At 42.5% G+C, this 19243-nt stretch overlaps 1 protein-coding gene across 1 annotated transcript in view; it reads right to left on the bottom strand.

Moving 5' to 3' along the window:
• Positions 1 to 19243, bottom strand: part of dab1a (DAB adaptor protein 1a) — a 360974-nt gene that overhangs the window by 14185 nt on the left and 327546 nt on the right. Inside the window, exons 20-21 of the mRNA XM_059983518.1 lie at positions 16319 to 16516; positions 15773 to 16013 (exon numbers count right to left, since the gene is read on the bottom strand). Of these exons, the coding sequence (XP_059839501.1) occupies positions 15773 to 16013; positions 16319 to 16516 (439 nt within the window). The remainder of the gene's footprint in view (positions 1 to 15772; positions 16014 to 16318; positions 16517 to 19243) is intronic.

Here is a 19243-nt window from a genome sequence, read left to right as displayed (position 1 = left end):
TTAAAAGTGAAATTAAATCCTTAGGAAGAGGTGACATCGAATTATAAGATGTAGACTCTTTGTGGGTAGTGTTAAGAAGCTGCAAGGGTAAAAAGACACCGATGGGAGTTATATACCAGACCCCAAACAGTAGCCAGATGTGGGATATAAATTTCGACAGGAAATAGAAAAGGCATATAATAAGGGCACTGCTACAATAGTCATGGGGGATTTCCATATGCAGGTACATTGGGAAAAACTTAGTGAATCTTAGAGCAACTTTTGGTTGAACCCTCTAGGGGAAAGACAATTCGTGTTTTAGTGTTGTGTAATGAACCAGATTTGATTAGGGACCTTAAGGTAAAGGAGCCCTCAGGAGTAAGTGACTATATTATCGTTATATTCACCCTGTAGTTTGAGAGGGAGAAGATAGGGTCAGATGTATCAGTATTACAGTGGAGTAAAAGGAATTACAGAGGTATGAGAGAGGAGCTGGACAAAGTTGATTGGAAGGGGGGAAAAGCATGGATGACAGCAGAACAGCAATGGCTGGAGTTTCTGGGGTCAATTCAGAAGGTGCAGAAGAGATACATCCCACAGATGAAGAAGTATTCTAAAGGGAGGATGAGGCAACCATGGCTGACAAAGTAAGTGAAAGGCAGCACTTAAGCAAAAGGGAGGGCACATAATGTAGCAAAAATTATTGGGAAATTAGAAGGTTGGAAAGCTTTTAAAAACCAATAGATGGCAACTAAAATAAACTATAACATGAGAAAAGATGAAATATGAAGGTAAGCTAGCCCATGATATCAACGAGAATAACAGAAGTTTTTTTCAGATATATAAAGAATAAAAGAGAGGCAAAACTGAGTATTGGACTGTTGAAAAATGATGCGGGAGACATAATGATGGAGAACAAAGAAATGGTGGACAAACTTATTAAGTACTTTGCTTTAGTCTTCATTGTGGAAGACACTAGCAATATGCCAGAAATTCAAGAATGTCAGAAGGAAGAAGTGGCTGTAGTTGCTATTACTGAGGAAAAGCTGCTTGGGAGGTTGAAAACTCTGAAAGTAGTTAAGTCACCTGGACCAGAAGGATTACACTCCAGGGTTTTGAAAGAAGTAGCTGAAGAGATTGTTGGAGGCAGTAGAAATGATCTTTCAAGAAGTACTGAATACAGGAATGGTTCTGGAGGACTGGAATTGTCACCCAACTCTTAGGCTGCATCCACACTAGACCGGATAATATTGAAAATGCCGGTTTTGTGTAAAAACGATAGGCGTCCACACTAAGCGTTTAAAAAAAAATCTCTGTCTACATTGAAATGGAGATTTCAGTGAATCTCCTCCTACTGGCCATGTGCAGGACACATCCACTGAAAACAAGTGACATGTTTGGTGTTGAATCTTGCTGTGAAAGTCGGTGTGTGTTTATTCAGTTACAAACTAGATAAACGTAAATGACGGACAGCCATTGCCTTTCATGCAGGAGGACTTAAAAGTAAGAAGAAAACAAATACTGGAGTGTATGGAGGCAACCGACAAGGAGTTCATGGACAGTATGACCCAGCTGACGACGAACATTGAAAAACTGACTAACTCTGTTGCATTAATAAAGCACCTTGGTAAATGTGTAAAACATGTCTGTATCAGTGTTATCTTGTATTTCCATACAATGTTACATTAGGCTGTTACACATCTATTGTCAGAGAAGCATAAATAGGTAAACCACCTTCATACAAGCAAGGACAGAAAACAGGGCAAAGTGTTTTACTTATTTATTCAGTAAGTTATGGGTCAAAGTATTTGGTGAGTACATTTCTAACTCTTCTGGTTTCAGTCTCGTTGCCGTCTGTTCTGAAATTGTTAGGTTGCCTTCAAGAAAACAATGAAATGGCGCGCTGCCGTCTGACAGCGTTTTCAGATTTCTCCAGTTACCGCATCCACACTGACCTGCCCGAGCGACGTTTTCAAAAATACCCACGCTGGAAAGTGTTTCTGAAAAGCTCCGGTTTCAGGGGACGAAAACGCCGTTTCAGTGTGGATGGAGGGTAAAAACGAAGAGATAAAGCTCTGGCTACGGAATTATCTGGCGTAGTGTGGACGTAGCCTTAAAGAAGGGGGGGGGGGGTGGAGTCAGAAGAAAGAAAATTATAGGCCAGTTAGCCTGATTTCAGTGGTTCAGAAAATGTTGGAGTCTATTACTAAGGAAGAGGCTTTAGGGTACTTGTCGGCCAATGTTCTTGAGGGGAAATCTTGCCTGACAAATCTGTTGGAATTTTTTGAGGAAATAGCAGACAAGGTAGAGAAAGGAGAGCCAGTGGATGTTGTTTACTTGGGTATTCAGATTGCTTTTGATAAGGTGCAGCACATGAGACTGTGTAATAAGGTAAGAGCCCATGGTATTATAGGAAAGACACTAGCAGAGATAAAAGCTTTGCTGACTGGCAAGGGGCAAAGAGTCAGAATAAGGGGAACCTACTTTGGTTGGCTGACAGTGATTAATGGCGTTCCGCAGGGTTCAGAATTGGGACCCTTCTTTTCACATTATGCTGCATGCCAATGATTGGGATGAAGGAATTGATGGCTTTGTGGCCAAGTTTGCGGATGATACAAAGGTGAGTGGAGGGGCAGGTAATGTTGAGAAAGCAGGGAGTCTGCTGAAGGACTTGGACAGATTGGGAAAATGGGCAAAGAAGTGGCAGATGGAATATAGTGTATGGTCATGCACTTCTGTAGAAGGAATCAAGCATAGACTATTTTCTAAACGGGAAAATATTCAAAAATTAGAGCTGAAAAGGGACTTGAGAATCATAGTGCAGGATTCACTTAATGTTAACTTGCAGGTTGAGTCAGTGGTAAGGAAGGCAAAGCAGTGGTAACATTCATTTCAAGAGGACAGGAATATAAGAGCAAGGATGTGATGCTAGGGTTTTGTAAGCCATTCGTCATAATGCACTTGGAGTATTGTGAGCAGTTTTGGGTCCCTTTCTATGAAAAGATGTGTTGACGTTGAAGAGTGTCCAGAGGAGGCTCGTGAGAATGATTCCAGGAATGAAAGGGTTAATGTATGAAGAGCATTTGATGGTGCTGGTCCTGTACTCACTGGACTTTCAAGTAATGAGGGGGCATGTTATATTGAATGGCCTAGAAGGAGTTAATGTGGAAAGCATATTTTTTTCTAATGGGGGAGTCTAGGACCTGAAGACACAGCATCAGAATTAACTATGGCAGAGGGACATCCCTTTAGAACAGAGATAAGGAGGGATTTCTGTAGTCACAGTGTAGTGAATCTGTGGAATTTATTATCACGGAAGACTGTGGAGGCCAAGTCATTGTATATATTTAAAGCTGGGGTTTATAGGTTCTTTGTTAGTCAGGGTGTTAAAGGTTACTGGGAGAAGGTAGGAGAATGGGTTTGAGTGGGGTAATAAATCAGCCATGACTGAATGATCCCATGGTACCAGAAGAAGGCAATAGCATGCCACCTCTACATCGTTGAGACCCAGTATAGATCAGGAGAAACACCTTGTCTGACAACTTTGCTCCATTTGCAACAAGCAGGATTTCCCAGTGGCCAACCACTTTAATCCCACTGGCCATTCCCGTTCTGTCGTGTTTGTCCACCGACTCCTCTACTGCCACAATGAGGCCACTTTCAGTGTGGAGAAGCAAAACCTCATATTCCATCTGGCTGATCTGAAACCTGATTGCTTGAACATTGATTTCTTCCCCTCTCCCTACTCTATTTTTCTATTCCCCATTCGAGCTCATCTCTTACACCTTCTCTTCTGCTCAGCTGCCTAATACCTCCCTCTGCTGTCCCTCCCTCCTTCCCTTTCTCCCATTGTCCACCCTCTTCTTGCAGATTCCTTCTTCTTCATCTCATTACCTTTTCCATCTGTCACCTCCAAGCTTCTCAATTTCTTCCCCCCCCCCCCCCACCACCTGCCTTCTGCCTCATCTGGGTTTACCTATTACTTTCTAGCTTATACTCTTACCACCACCCGACCTTTTCCTCTGACATCTTCCCTTTTCTTTTCCCAGTCGTGGCCCAAAATATTAACTCTTTATTCCTCTCCCTAGAAGCTGCCTGACCTGCTGAGTTCCTTCAGTATTTTGTGGTTGTCATTCAGAAAATAGTGTAGCAGCTATGAAGAAAGTATATTGTAGCTAAATAAAAAGGTGCAAGAGCTACGTTGATGAAGATAAGGAGATCAACAATCCATCAATAAAAGGTGAATGGGGAAAGTGTAACAAGAGCAGTTGAAGCTCCTGTCCACTGTGGGTTTTGAATCAGAAATATAGCAACTGTTTATTCTCCCCTTTTCAATTAATTCCTTTGATGTTTCTTCAACCTCTTCAACATACAAGCTCTTAAACCTGTGGGTTAGCTCCTCCCGATCAATAAGTTTACCGGCATTGTCTTTTTAATCACTGACTGTTTCCCACACTGTAGATTTTAAATCTTCAATTTAACATACCAGGGGACAAAATAAAGGATATTGAAAGTGGTCTCCACTCAGTGAGCTATAGACTGCTACCTCTGGACAAGTGATGTTACGCCATTCCGTGCATGTGCAAGTTAATCAAACAATCTTAGAGGTATTATGAGTTCTGCAATAATCAATTCTGCATGTAATACGCAGCACAGATAATATTCTTATCTCTGATCCTTGCTCCTCAGTCACAGTAAAATAGTGTGGAGCTAAAAGCAATGTGATTAGCTCCAAAGCAGCTGTGTAATTAATTTTGGATCTGAGGGCAGCACTTGCTTGGTTTGAACAATGGACCTGTTCATTCACCGCAGGCGTCCATTGATAAATATGTCATGATTAGAAATTTTCTATACATCTACCACATCTTTTGGCACTCATGGGGTGCCAAGGGGTACATTTTATCAGCTCCTAGCAGAGTCTCCTAGCAGCAGTGAAGAAAGCTCCTCCTGCTAGCAAGTGAAAACGTGACTCTATCTATATCAGTGGTTCCCAACATGGGGCGTACGCCCCACAGGGGGGTAATTTGATTTTTAAGGGGGGCAATTCGAGAATGAGTTATTAACAGTGTATTTTTTCTAGAAAGTCTGTGTGAGTATGAGTGTGTGTGTGAGTTAATACATGTGTATATACAGTATGCATACATAAAAATACTTGTGTGTATGTACATGTGTAATTGTGTATGTACTGTATATATAGTGTATCACCATCATTACAACCGTCAAATGGCTTTCAGCATTAAATTAATGAATTGACTGATGTAGGAAGGAACGAATGAACAAATCCAAACACGTGAGAAACTCGTACGAGGTTGCGCCAATGCTGCTTTTTGCAGTAGCTTTCGGTTCTTGGTGGTGTGAAGGTGTGTACATTGCGTCATCTCTTTTAAACGGAGTATCTGTCTTTGTATGCTGTAGAAACGAATCGGCATTGTTTTATTTATTTATTATAATTATTATTATTTTAATATCACTTCATGTTCTTTTTTTACAATTTCTTCCTCAGAACTTTAACAGTCCTTTGGTTCTTTTATTTTTCTCTTTCATGAATGCTATGTTCTTTGGAAGCTTGTTTAAACCAAGTTAATGGTCTTTTAGGCTTCCAGGTGAATAGGAGTTCACTTTTTGAATAATAAGAATTATATATCACCACCGGGGGCATCAGGATCTTAGAGGTGATTAGGTGGGGCATGGCCAAAAAAAGGTTGGGAACCACTGATCTATATTATTAATACAGCCAAAGTCCATCTTATTAGCTCAAAAGGGAAATTTAAAAGAATGGAAATACATTCTGCCTTGGCAAAATATATATCCATACATAAGATTGGCTGCAGTCAATTTGAAAGTTACCATTTTATTAATGCTGTAATTAATGGACATCCTGTATGCGTCACCAATGTTCAGAAAAAAATGGAAAAATAAACACTCATAAATGTGACTTCGATCATGGTTTAATAATATCTATGAAACTGAATTTTAGCCTCCTTTGGTGTGGTAAACTTGCTTTTCTAAACAGTATGAAGGCCTAATAGGACCCTCTCAAAAAAAGAACACTAAATTGACATTAGAAAGCCGCGGTAGGTTTAACCTAAAAACATGCACTCCGACTTGACCTAATTGGTTCCCACCAATCGGGCCAAACACAATTGAAGGCTTCTAACTAGTTGCTACACTTCAAATAAGGGCATGAGCCTTGAAGGCACCGTCTTCATGGCTGCTAGACAGCAACAACACAAATTGTTGTGCCGTGAGGAGACAGTTGCTGCAGTGTTGAGACAGTCGGCACTCACGTTTACTCGAATCGACAATGTAAGCATACATCAGAGTGGCAAGTGTCCCAAGGCAGACTCACCAGAGAGGCAATTGTCCCAAGAGGGACACAGTGTGCCAAGGAATCTTGGAAATCAGTCTGAGTCACCATTCAAAGAGTTAAGCAGGGGAAGATTTTAGCTCTCTTCACCAGGTATAAGAATGCCAATTCATTTACTGCATTGTGATAGCAACAATATAAATAGAATGTGGATATCAAAAAACAAAAATAAACTGCAAATGCTAGAAATCTGAAATTAAAATAAAAATTACCAGAAGCTCTCAACAGGGAAGGCAGAATAAATGGAAACACAAAACTAAATAATATTCTAGATTGAGGACTTTTCATCATACATAGAAACCAATTTTCCTAAATGCACATGGATGTGTCCAATCTAATTCCAATTGGTGTGGTTTCGTGTAGTTAGCGTTGCTTGTATGATCTATTTTATGTTAATTCAATTGATGTAAGATTCACACATAGAAATGGGCAATAATCCATCTAATCTCAGCTGTTGTATTTTAATTCCAGGTTATTACTGAATCTATTGGGAGTTTCTTTATTTTTGGAAAGCATACTTATGTAAGGTGAAATTTAGACATAATTTGGTAAGATTTAACTGTATGGTAAAATGTGCTTCAAAGCTACAAATTGATAACATGTAAAACATTAACAACAATATTGAAAGAATGCATTATTTCATATAGTTTAGGATAACTGCAGTACATTCCCTCTGGAATCAGATAATGATTCGTTTGACCCTTTTTCTATATAAAGATTAAGATTAGAGATTAATTTATTGGCTTCTGGGACATGTTGTGCCCACTTAAGCAAAATAGGAAGTCCTGCAGATAAAATGAAAAGGGATAATCATTTCATTTACCTAAAGAATTTTTAAAGCAGATTTTAGCATATCCTTTAAATAGGATCCTAGGTTAGAAGTGTGTTGTGCAAATGGTACCTGTTAAGATTTATATGGATTCTGGGTCTGGTAGAAATTGATCCCTTCTTGATTGTATTGGAGATGCTAGTACAATTGGGGAAAACCCTATAAAAATCTATTATGGCCACATCTGCGGATATTATAATATAACAGAAGCAGGATGCAAAGTGTCACACACAAAATGCTGGAGGAACTCAGCAGGCCAGGCAGCATCTATGGAAAAGAGTAAACAGTTGATATTTCAGGCTGAGACCCTACTTCAGGACTGAGAAGGAAGGGGGAAAATGCCAGAACAAATGTATTTCTTGGATCAACACTCGATGCCAGGACACATGAGGGTCTTTAGCATCAAGCATCAAGAGTGCCATGTAATCAAAGGTAAGATGTTGGAAAACACTTTCTGTTTGGGATGGAGAAATGAGGAGAATTAAGTTGTTTGCCAGGTTAAAAAAAGTTTGCCTTATCTCTTAGAGCATTGGTGTTCAACGAGCTGCCAGCAAAAGTGGTAGGTGTGAATTCAGTTGTTACATTTAAGAGAAATGTTGATAGGCATATGGTTGAGAAGCGCATTGAGGGTGGTGGGGGGGGGGAAGATATGATACTTATGCAGGTAGATGGGACTAAGCAGAAGACCAGACTAGATGGGCTGAAGGGTTTCTGTGCTGTAGTGATTGATAACTCTATGAGAGTATATATCCAGCAAAATTCATTTGCTCTCTTCCATAACCCTTGCTGAGCCAAGTACTGCAGTTTAAATTGTTGTCCTAGTATGAATTAATATAAAATGGGCTTAACTCCTGAACTTCTGTCGAGAAGAGTGATGGTGAGAGGCAGTTAGAGGTTTCCCCAGATCCATTAAGAGGCAGGTTTTGGATCTGTTAGCAGGCGTAATGATTGTTAAATCTCAAAAGCCTAATGAGATTTATTTCAGGCTGCCGTGGAAGGCAAGGGAGGGGATTGTTAAGGTTCTGAAAGTGATTTTAAAATCCTTGTTGGCTATAGGTAAAGTGCCATAATGAGTAAAGGACAGAAGTTATGATAGCTTTATTCCAGAAGTGCAATAAGGGATAAACCAGGTAATTACAAGCCCACGCCACAAACAATAGAATTGGAGTATTCACATTCAGATTGTCGTATACAGTACATTAACAATCTGGATATGAATGTAGGAGGCATGGTCAATGAGTTTACAAATGACATGGAAATTAGAGTTCTAATTGATAATGAGGAGGATAGAATGAGTCTTCAGGACAATTATGATGATTTGGTAAGATAAGCAGAGCAATAGCAGATGGAGTTTAATCAATTCATAATTTATTGTTAATAGATAATATAAATGTACTCGATATTTTTCACAGGTTTGTGACATCTAGGTCAAGAGGGCAGAGGGTTAGGGTGAGAGGGGAAGAACATGAGGGGCATCCTTTTTAGCCAAAGGGTGGTCTACATTTGGAATAAGCTGCCAGTGGAAGTGGTTGAGGCAGTTACATTAACAACATTTTAAAGACACTTAAAGAAGAAGATAGATAGGAAAGGTTTAGAGGGATATGTGTCAATTATGGGCAAATGGTACCAGCTTAGATGTCATCTTTGGCTTGGACAAGTTGGCCTGAAGGGTTCTATAACCTTACAGCTCTATGACTCCAATCCTGATGAATGTGAGGTCTTGAATTTTTGGAGGACCAATAAGGAAACCACTTAAGCAATGAATAGCAAAGTCCAATCAGATTGTCGAGTGTAGGCACAGCATTGAGAAATGTAGGGGCCTTGGATTCCTGATGGCGGTAGCACAGGTGAAGACGTCATATGGAAGAACTGTCTTTTTTAGGGGGACATAACAGAGCAGGGAGGAACTAGGACACTATGGACACTTCTGGTGTCACACCACAGAAAGCATGATTAGAGAGGTGCTAAGGAGACTTATTAGGATGTTGCTGAGATGGAATGATTCACATGTGAGAGACTGAAGAGGCTGAGTTTGATTTCTTTGGAGCAGCATAGGTTGAAGCAAGGCCTAACAGAGGTGCACAAAATTATGAGGGGCTTGAATACAGCAAGACACCAATGCTGAAAAGAGCATAGGTTCAAAATAATGGATAAGAGGAGAAACTGATGAAAATTATTGTGAAGAGCACTTGAACCACCAAGACACAGAAGGTACTGGAAAATAGGACAAGTACAGGTGTCAGGAAATAGAGAGGAGGCTTGCCACAAAAGCAGAGCATTGGAGAGAATTTAGCAGTAAATGACATTTTACTAATAAACTGCAAAATTATAAACAACAACATGCCACAAAACAAGTGAGAAGTCAAATACTTAGCATGAGAAGGCAACTGAAGATTAGGAGCAATCGCTTGTGGCTGGCTAGTTCGATGGACTGTGGATATGTGCTGGGTTTAAATAGGCTGCTGGTGATGAACTGGAAATGAGTGGCAGGTGGTTTGTTGGTTAGGTAGAGACTGGGAGGTACCTACCTGTGCAGGCCTGATAGGACCAGTCTCCCCTCCTACGACTGGTACCTGATGACCCAGGACAATCCAGATAGGTCCAGCAGAACTCTAAATAGAGATGGATTCAATTGGACAGGAAAGTGACCCTTCTTCTGGGCCGTACCCTTCCCAACTGAATGGATACCACACACCCTAGCCATGATGATGTAAATCCATCAACTGGCAAACCATATGCACTGGGCCACCCTTTACCATCCGAGGTTCGGGAGGTGCAGCTCAGGTGAGTTGAGTGGTGCATGGACAATAGGCTTGATGCAGGACTTGCAGAAGGGAGGTGTGATCCTGAGGGATGGTGGCAACTGGAGATGTTACATGACTGGATTGATGTGATGGGTAATCCTGAATGAACCAACGTACTGGGGCGAGAGTTTGTGGGAGTATCTGTAAAGGGGCAGATCTAGGGTGGGCAGCTAAACATGATCTCCAGGCTAGATTACTCTGGCCGGGAGACACCGTGGTTGGCCTGGTGGCAATAGGAACATCTGACAGCTAGAGCGGTCATCTGTGTCCTCTTCCAAGCATTGTTGTAGTGGCAAACGATGGCCCTGGTAGACAGGATCACCACTATTTTCTCCTCCATGAGGAACATTGGGAGATGGTAGCCATGAAGCACTTCAAACGGTGACATATCTGTGGCAGAGGAGGTGTGTAGGTTGTGGGAAGTTCAGCTCAGAGCAGATGCTTCTTCCATGTGGCAGGGTTAGAGGCAGTGAAGCAGTGCAAAAACTTCTCAATCTGCTGATTGGCTCTTTCTGACTGACCATTGGTTTGCAAATGATAGCTAGAGGACAAACTCACTGAGGTGCACAGGAGGTAGTGAAAAGCTCAGCAAAAGTGGGTGACAAGTTGTGGGCCCCATTCTGACACGATGTCCCAAGGGAAACTATGGAAGCAAACTACAGGTTGGAGAACCAGGTCCACCATCTCAACTTCTGATGGAAGTTTGGGGAGGACGATGAAATAGGCCACCTTGGAGAACCAGTCCACCTCTGTCATGATCATCATGGCCCCATTGGAAGGTGACAAACCTGTGAAGAAATCCGTGATGTGGGACCACTGGTACTGAGGGACTGCAGAAGCCCAGAGGGCCACTGATTGGAGGAACAGGACAGGGTAGATTGGGGGCAGACAGTGACAAACTGACACACTCCTGAGAAGATAGTGGGCCACCAGAAAATCTGGAGTTTGTCTTGTACCTGGTTGTGCTTGGAGTGCCTCAGAGTGCATGGCCACTGGCATGTACATTTGGTTGTCAGGTGTGTGGGCAGGAACAGGATTGTACTGCTGGGCCTGGCAGATCTGATTCTCAAGATCCCAGATGATCAGGGTAAAGATCTGCGAGGATGGTATGATGGTCTGAGGGTCGGTCTGAATTTCATCTGGGTCAAACTGCCTGCCTTGGTAAACTTGTTTACATTCATTTCCATGGATATATGGAGTAATATCAACTGAATTTGCTGGCAGATGGTCTAGCAGATGGGTCTCCTCTTCAGCAGTGCACTGGATGACCAGGTAGTGAGGGTCATGAGCGGAGAGTCAGGGATAACCAAAGATGAAAGGAGCATTGGGTGAGTTGATAAGGCTGAACTGGATGAACTCACAGTGCTCTCCGTTGCTCATGCGCACAGGCATTGTACACGTTCTGAACATCCCAGACCTTAAGGGACACCCGTCAACAGCTGTGATGCAGAAGGGGTGATCAATAGGCTCAGTTGGGAGTCCCAGCTGCAAACATACACATAGAATCTGGTCCAGAAAGTTGCCTGTTGTGCCAGAATCCATCAGAGCCTCCTGTGTGCATTGAGCCATTGGGGTGTGGAGGAGGACAGAGGGAGTGAGTCAGGCTGTGGTGTTGGAAAGAGGGGCCAGGGAGAGCTTACAAATAGAAGGCCCGTTGTCTCCACCTCATCGTGCTGTTTTCGGGATGCAGTGGACATTTTGTTCATAGCTGATTAGCTGCTCCACAGTAAGCACACACATTGCTTCACCACAAACCCTCATGCTCCTGGGGGAGTTAAGGGAAGTCTCCTAAAGTGCAAGGGTTCTGGAGCCTGAAAGTGGCTCGGGGAACTAGTGCTCTGCCTAGTGATGTGGAGGGTCATTCCAGAAAGCATTTGTCAATATGCAGAGCCGGAGTGATGAGGCTTTTGAGGCTGGTTTGGCATCTCATAGGTAGGCTGCTCATCTCCCAAGGCCTCCAAGAGGCCTAGCAGCTCATCCACATTCTAGCCACACTCCACCACGTAGTTCTAGAATTCCATGGTATAGTTCAGCACCGAGCAAGAGCCTTGATACAGACAAAATATCCGATCTGCTGTCTCCCCTCCACTTCCCCGTGGCACTGCCCCAGGTCAGAGCTCACAAAATCAGGAGAGAGAAGATGAAGGCAATCTTGGTCTGCAGAATACAGAGATGGCTGGAGCTTGAAGTGTGAGTCAAAATGGGACAGGAAAGGGATCCATCAAAGCTTTCTGATGCCAGAGTCCGAGGCTCTGAGGGAGGAGGCTGACTGGCAAGGAATTGCTGTAATGAGACAACGAGTTGGTTGAGAGAGGAGAGCAGATGGTCAGTGGTTTTCTGCTGCTTCTGGATCGTGTACTCAGATCCCCAGATAACTTCCTTTCGGTGAGCAGACTGTTGGGCCAACTGCTGGTTCACTCATCCTGTCAGGAAATGTGGAGGAGTCTTGGCCCAAAGGGACAGCTGCTGAGACGATTTAGCTGTACACGACACTTCACTAATAAACTGCGAAACAACAAGGCATGACCTGCCAGAAAACAAGGGAAAACAGATACTCAGCACAACTGGCAATGAGGTCACTGAAGTTTAGGAGCATCTGGTAGAGGCTGGCCCATTCAATGAGTGAACAGGGATTGCAGATGAGAGCTGGGCTTAAATGGGCTACAGGAGATGAGTTGGAAATGAGTGGCAGGTGACTCCTGTTAGCTGGGTCGAGACTGGAGGTGTGCAGGACTGACAACAAGTAGGTACTTGAATCGACATGATGGACCAAACGGCCTGTTTCTGTGCTGTACCATGAGGCTTTTTACAATCTGCTGAGGGCTGGATCAGTTGTGTTCCAGTCTGGAGACAAGGCAAAATACAGGAACTCCATGTATGATCTCCAAAAAGCCACCTTACATGCAAAGTGGCAATTCCAACCTGAATTTGAATCATGAAGGATGCTCGACAACTGTGGCAAGGCTTGAATGCTATCGCCTCTTACAAATTGAAACCAAGCAACATAGGTGACAAGGTTTACCTCTCTGATGAGCTCAATGCCTTTTATGCTTACTTTAATCATCAAAACATGGAGGCATGTTCACAAACTCCCACAGGGCCCAATGACCCTGTGATTTCATTCTCCAAGGTCAATATGAAAGCACTTTTCTGGAGGGTGAACCCACTGAAAGCATCCAGCCCATGTGGGGTAGCTGACTAAGTACTAAAGACCTGTGCTGACAAACTGGCTGGAGTGTTCACCGATATCATTAAACTCTTGCTTCAGCAGTCTGAGGTACCCATCTGCTTCAAGCAGGCTTCAGTTATACTGGTGCTTAAGAAGAACATGGTAACCTGCCTTAATGACTACCACCTAATAGCACTTACACCCACTGTCATGAGGGGCTGATGAGGAAACATATCAACTCCTGCCTGAGAAGTGACTTGGATCCGCTCCATATTGCCTACCATCACAACAGGTCAACAGCAGATACCATTTCATTGGCTCTTCTCTCAGCCCTGATGTTCTTCACTGACTAAAGATCAGCATTTAATAATAACATTGCCTCAAAACTAATCAATAAGCTTCAAGACCTTGGCCTTAATAACTCCTTGTGCAACTGGATCCTCAATTTCATCACTTGCAGATCCCAGTCAGTTCAGCTTGGCAACAACATTACTTTCACATTCACCATCAACACAGATGCACCATAAGATATAGGAGCAGAATTAGGCCATTTGGCCCATCGAGTCTGCTCCGCTGTGCATCACAGTTGTTGGCTGAATCAAAGGTCGTAAATAATCAGCATATAGAAGGAAATATGAAAATCTAGCTGAGTGGTGCCAGAACAATAACATCCTATTCAATGGCAGCTGATTATTGAATTCAGGAGAAGGAAATCAGAGTTTCATGAGCCAGTCCTCATTAGGAGATCAGAGGTGAAAGGGGTCAGCAACTTTAAATTCCTCAGAGGATTTGTGCTGGGTCCAGCATGTAAATGTCATTATGAAGAAAGCATGGCAATGCCTATACTTTCTTAGAGGTTTATGGCATGTCATCTGAAACTTTGATAAACTTCTATACATTGACTGAAATGGAAACACCGAGAACTCGTATGGAAACACCAAGACGCTTGAATAGAAAAGCCTACGCAAAGTAATGGATACAGCCCAGACCTTCACAAGTAAATCCCTTGCCACCATTGAGCACAGCTATATGGTGTGCTGTTGTAGGAAAGCAAAATCCATCATCGAGAGCCCCCATCATCCAGACAATGCTCTCTTCTCACTGCTGCCACGAGGAAGAAGGAACAGGAGCTTCAGAACCCACATTACCTGGGTTCACGGACAGTTATTAACCCTCAACCATCAGTCTCTTGAACTAGAGGGGTCACTTCATTCAACTTCACTTGCTCCATCACTGAACTGTTCCCACAATCTATGGACTCACTTTCAAGTATTCTTCACCTCATGCTCTCAATTTTTTTGTTTGTTACTTGTTTAGTTATTTACTTATTATTTCTTTCTTTTTGCATTTACAGTTTGCTGTCTTTGCACATTGGTTGTTTATCCGTCCTGCTAGGTGCTTTTTTCATTGATTCTATAGTGTTTCTAGTAATTATTGTGAATGCCCACAAGAAAATGGATCTAATGGATGGATGTGGTGACATATTTGTACTTCAGAATAAATTTACTTTAAACTTTTAAGTTTTGAATTTCAGGATAAGGACTTTTATTTTAGAAAGTATTTTCAAAATCTAAAATTTAATTGGCATTGAAGAACTATGCAGTTTCACTGAGCACTTTCTGACCAAGACATTCATCACTCACCCATTATCACTTACCCTGTTGTAGGGGAAGTAGTGCCTTTCTCCAGCTAGATTTTCCTATATTCAACCTATATCTGTGTACGTTTACAAACATTTTGAGGAAATGACTCAAATGTGACGGGCTGTGTTTGTCCTTATTAATTATCCTCCCATTAGATTTTTGTTAAGGACAGTACTTATTTCTTTAACACTCTTAAATTGGTTGGATTGCTGGACGGATTTAAGAGGGTAGCAAATAATCAAAAGCATTGTGTTAGTTTGATGTCACAACTAAACCAAACTGGCTAAGGAAAGTAGATTTCTTTTCTTGAAGGATGAAAGTGAACCAAGTTGGATATTGTATTCACTCTGTTGGCCACAAACACTCAAACTAGCCTTGTTACTTTCAAGTTATTTGGTTAAGTGAACTTAAATTCCATAACTATAGTAGTGAACACCAACCAATTCAGGAACAGCTTTTTATGTATAACTATGAGGTTCTTGAACTAACCTGCACAGCCTCATTCTACTTCAATAAGGGAGCACTACAGACCCTCTCTTACACTACCATTGACTTGATTCTAATTGCGCTTTTTCATTGAAGTCTTGTTTTACACAGTCTTCGTATATGTACATGTGAGAATAATCTGGACTTAGACTTGGTGGTTTAAAGCTCAAGGCTCCAAAACATTACTCTAGACTGTCAATTGCTGGCCATAATGCAATGACAAAGCTACTGCACTGACTGTATGTTATATCCTTTGTATTTGTTCATCTGATCATATATCAGATATCAATGACAAGTAACAACAGTGAAGGGTGTAACAAAGTGGAGTCCTGTCAAACAGCATGATGGTCAAAAGCAGAAGCAGAACTAACATTCTTGTGTCAATATCCAGCAATTCAGATCACGATACATTTCCAATAGAGGCAAAAATGCTGTGGTGACATGGAATCAAAATTTAAGGGCAGTTCTATATTTTAGTGAACGAAAAATACCTACCATCTTCCTTCATTCGTTTTTCATCAACTGCCCAAATATATTCATATGTTCCACCAAGTGTGCCTTCACTTATGTAATGAGTTCCATAGTCCTTAAAGATTTCCCTGTATTCTCCATAGTTGTAAACTGTTGGCAGCTGTTTAACTCTTTGAAAAAAATCATAATGGAGCATCAGGTCCCTGGGTTTTACCTTGAACTGAGCCACTTGGAGGGAGAAATGTGAATGATATAGGTGTGTTCTCTGAAAGTGAACAAGAACAATTGAAGAGCATGATTAGTGAAGTATTCTGTTACTCTACTTGGTCAGTCTGTATATAATATATAATCTGATCTAAGGGAACAATGACAAGGGACTGATGGCCATTCATTTCCTTAATGATATTCTTTAAATCCATTTTCAAAATACCATCGTTCCCTTTGCTTGTCATTTTTCAACAATTTCCCATTTGCCAGTTAAAAGTAGCAAACAGCCCCAGCAAAACTGATGTCAGTGGGTAAAAGGCAGGACAACAGAATAGTTTAAAAAATATATTATCACATGCTTACTGTTCCAGAGTATTTGAGGACATTTTGCATCATTTTCTTGAAATTATTACTCTGATAACTAATTCCAAGTTCAAATTTTTTTGGAATTATGATCTTCAAACTAAAATCCGTATGTTGTTTATTTTGTTCAAATCTGCTGGATGTAAAATTTTGGAAAGATGCATATTCATTGAAGGACAGTTGTAATTTTCCTTCTGTCTGGAAAGAAAAGAGAAAACACTTGTGAAATGAGGCGGACTTGTGGAATCTCTATTATACAGCATGGACCTAGGCCTTTGTCCCATTGAATTTACACTGAGCAACATGCTAATCCTTCACTAGTGCTATTCCCAGCAGCTGTTCGCTACCTCATGTGAGACAATATACAGTGGCCAACTGTACATTTTTGGCATCAAGGGCAAGCCTATGTACAAACTCCATATAGATTAAACCAAAGTCATTGGAGTTCGGAGGAAGAAACTGTGTCACGGGGCTGCCCCATGAACTTACTTGAAACAATTCACACACAAAAAAATACATAAGCAGGTCATACTATGATCACAGAATGTAATTAATGACCTGAGTGATATTTAAATCAACTAAAATTACATAGTTGTCAGTGACCTGGCAGATCCTGTGTAATGGCATCTTTCACATGATTCGTAAATATGATTCTAGGACTTGGGACAAGACCACAGCTGCTGGAATCTGGAGCAACAGGCAATCCGCTGGAGGAACTTAATGAATTGAGCAACATCCCAGGCAGTTCCTCTAGCATGAGAGGATACCTACTGTACTGAAAGGACAGGCAGGTAGGCAGCTGGTATGGGATGGCTCTGTTGGTAAAAACAAATGAAATAAAATCCTTACAAAGAGGTGACATACAATCAGATAATATGTACAGGTGTCCCCCTCTCTTTTACAAAGGTAGAGCATTCCTATGAAACCTTTCTTAAGCTGAAATGGTGTAAAGCGAAGAACCATTAATTCATATGGGAAAAATTTTCGTAAAATCAAAAATCCACCTTGTAATGCGAATGCAGGTTACTAATGTAGGTACAAACAAGTTGGATGAACCCAGCAGGTTGGGCAGCCTCCGTTGAAACAAGCAGTCAACGTTTCAGGCAGAGACCCTTCGTCAGACTGAAGAAGGAGGGGGCAGGGGCCCTATAAAGAAGGTGGGTGGAAGGTGGAAGGTGCCAGGTGAAAAACCAATCAGAAGAAAGGGAGGGGAGGCAGGGAGGGGATAGGCAGGAGAGGTGAAGAAGGAATGCAAGGGGAAAGCACAATGGGTAATAGAAGAAGGCAGAATCATGAGCGAGGTGATAGGCAGCTAGAAGAGGAGGCAGAGTGAAAGTGGGATGGGGAAAGGGAGAGGGAGGGAATTACCGGAAGTTGGAGAATTCGATGTTCATACCAAGGGGCTGGAGACTACCCAGACAGTATATGAGGTGTTGCTCCTCCAACCTGAGTTTGGCCTCATCATGGCAGTAGAGGAGGCCGTGTATGGACATATCCGAATGGGAATGTGAAGCAGAGTTGAAGTGGGTGGCAACCGGGAGATCCTGTCTGTTGTGGCAGACGGAGCGGAGATGCTCGATGAAGCGGTCCCCCAATCTGCGTTGGGTCTCGCCAATGTAGAGGAGGCCGCACCAGGAGCACTGGATGCAATAGATGACCCCAACAGACTCACAAGTGAAGTGTTGCCTCACCTGGAAGGACTGCTTGGGGCCCTGAATGGTGGTAAGAGAGGAGGTGTCGGGACAGGTGTAGCACTATCGCTAGCAGGGATAAGTACCAGGTGGGTGACCTGTGGGGAGGGACATGTGTACCAGGCAGTCACGGAGGGAACAATCCCTGCGAAAAGCAGAGAGGGGTAGAGAGGGAAAGATGTGTTTTGTGGTGGGGACCTGTTGAAGGTGGCGGAATTTGCAGAGGATAATATGCTGGATCCGGAGGCTGGTGGGGTGGTAGGTGAGGACAAGGGGAACACGGTCCCCGTTATGGTGATGGGAGGATGGGGTGAGGGCTGGTGTAGGAAATGGAGGAAATGCGGGTGAGGGCATCATTGATGACGGCAGAAGGGAAACCATGATTCTTAAAGAAAGAGGACATTTGAGATGTCCTGGAATGGAAAGCCTCATTCTGGGAGCAGATGCGGTGGAGACGGAGGAACTGGGAATAAGGAATAGCATTTTTACATTTGGCAGGGTGGGAAGAGATATAATCAAGGTATTTATGAGAGTCAGTAGGTTTACAGAAGATGTCAGTGGACAGTCTGTCTCCAGAGATGGAGACCGAGAGATTGAGAAAGGGGAGAGAAGTGACCAAGATGGACCAAGTGAATTTGACGGCTGGGTGAAAGTCAGAGGCAAAGTCAATGAAATTGATGAGCTCAGCATGGGTGCAGGAAGCAGCACCAATGTAGTCATCAATGTAGCAAAGGAAAAGTTGGGGAGCAGTACCAGTATAGATTTGGAGCATAGACTGTTCCACATAACCCACAAAGAGGCAGGCATAGCTGGGGCCCATGCGAGTGCCCATAGCTATACCCTTGGACTGGAGAAAGTGGGAAGAGCCGAAAGAGAAGTTATTAAGTGTGAGTACCATTTGTGCCAACCGGGGGAGTGTGGTGGTGTTGGAGAACTGGTGAGGTCTAAGGTTAAGAAAGTAGCGGAGGGCTTTGAGGCCTTCTTGATGGGGAATGGAAGTGTATAAGGATTGGACATCCATGGTGAAAATGAAGCGGTCGGGACTGGGGAACTGGAATTTAAATGAAGCGGTCTGGACTGGGGAACTGGAATTTAAATGAAGCAGTTGGGACTGGTGAGTATGGTTTGTACCATACTCTGTTTGTACGTGTTGATTTGACCACAGCATCTGCTTTGTGTTTACTAATGTGGGTCTTTTGTAAAAGCAAAGTGGCGTAAAGTGAATATTTGTAAA

This window comes from Hypanus sabinus, chromosome 11 (assembly GCF_030144855.1).
Source record: "Hypanus sabinus isolate sHypSab1 chromosome 11, sHypSab1.hap1, whole genome shotgun sequence".
Classification (NCBI taxonomy): domain Eukaryota; kingdom Metazoa; phylum Chordata; class Chondrichthyes; order Myliobatiformes; family Dasyatidae; genus Hypanus; species Hypanus sabinus.
Note: the sequence above shows the minus strand (reverse complement) of the source record. Positions and strands in the feature narration are given on the sequence as shown.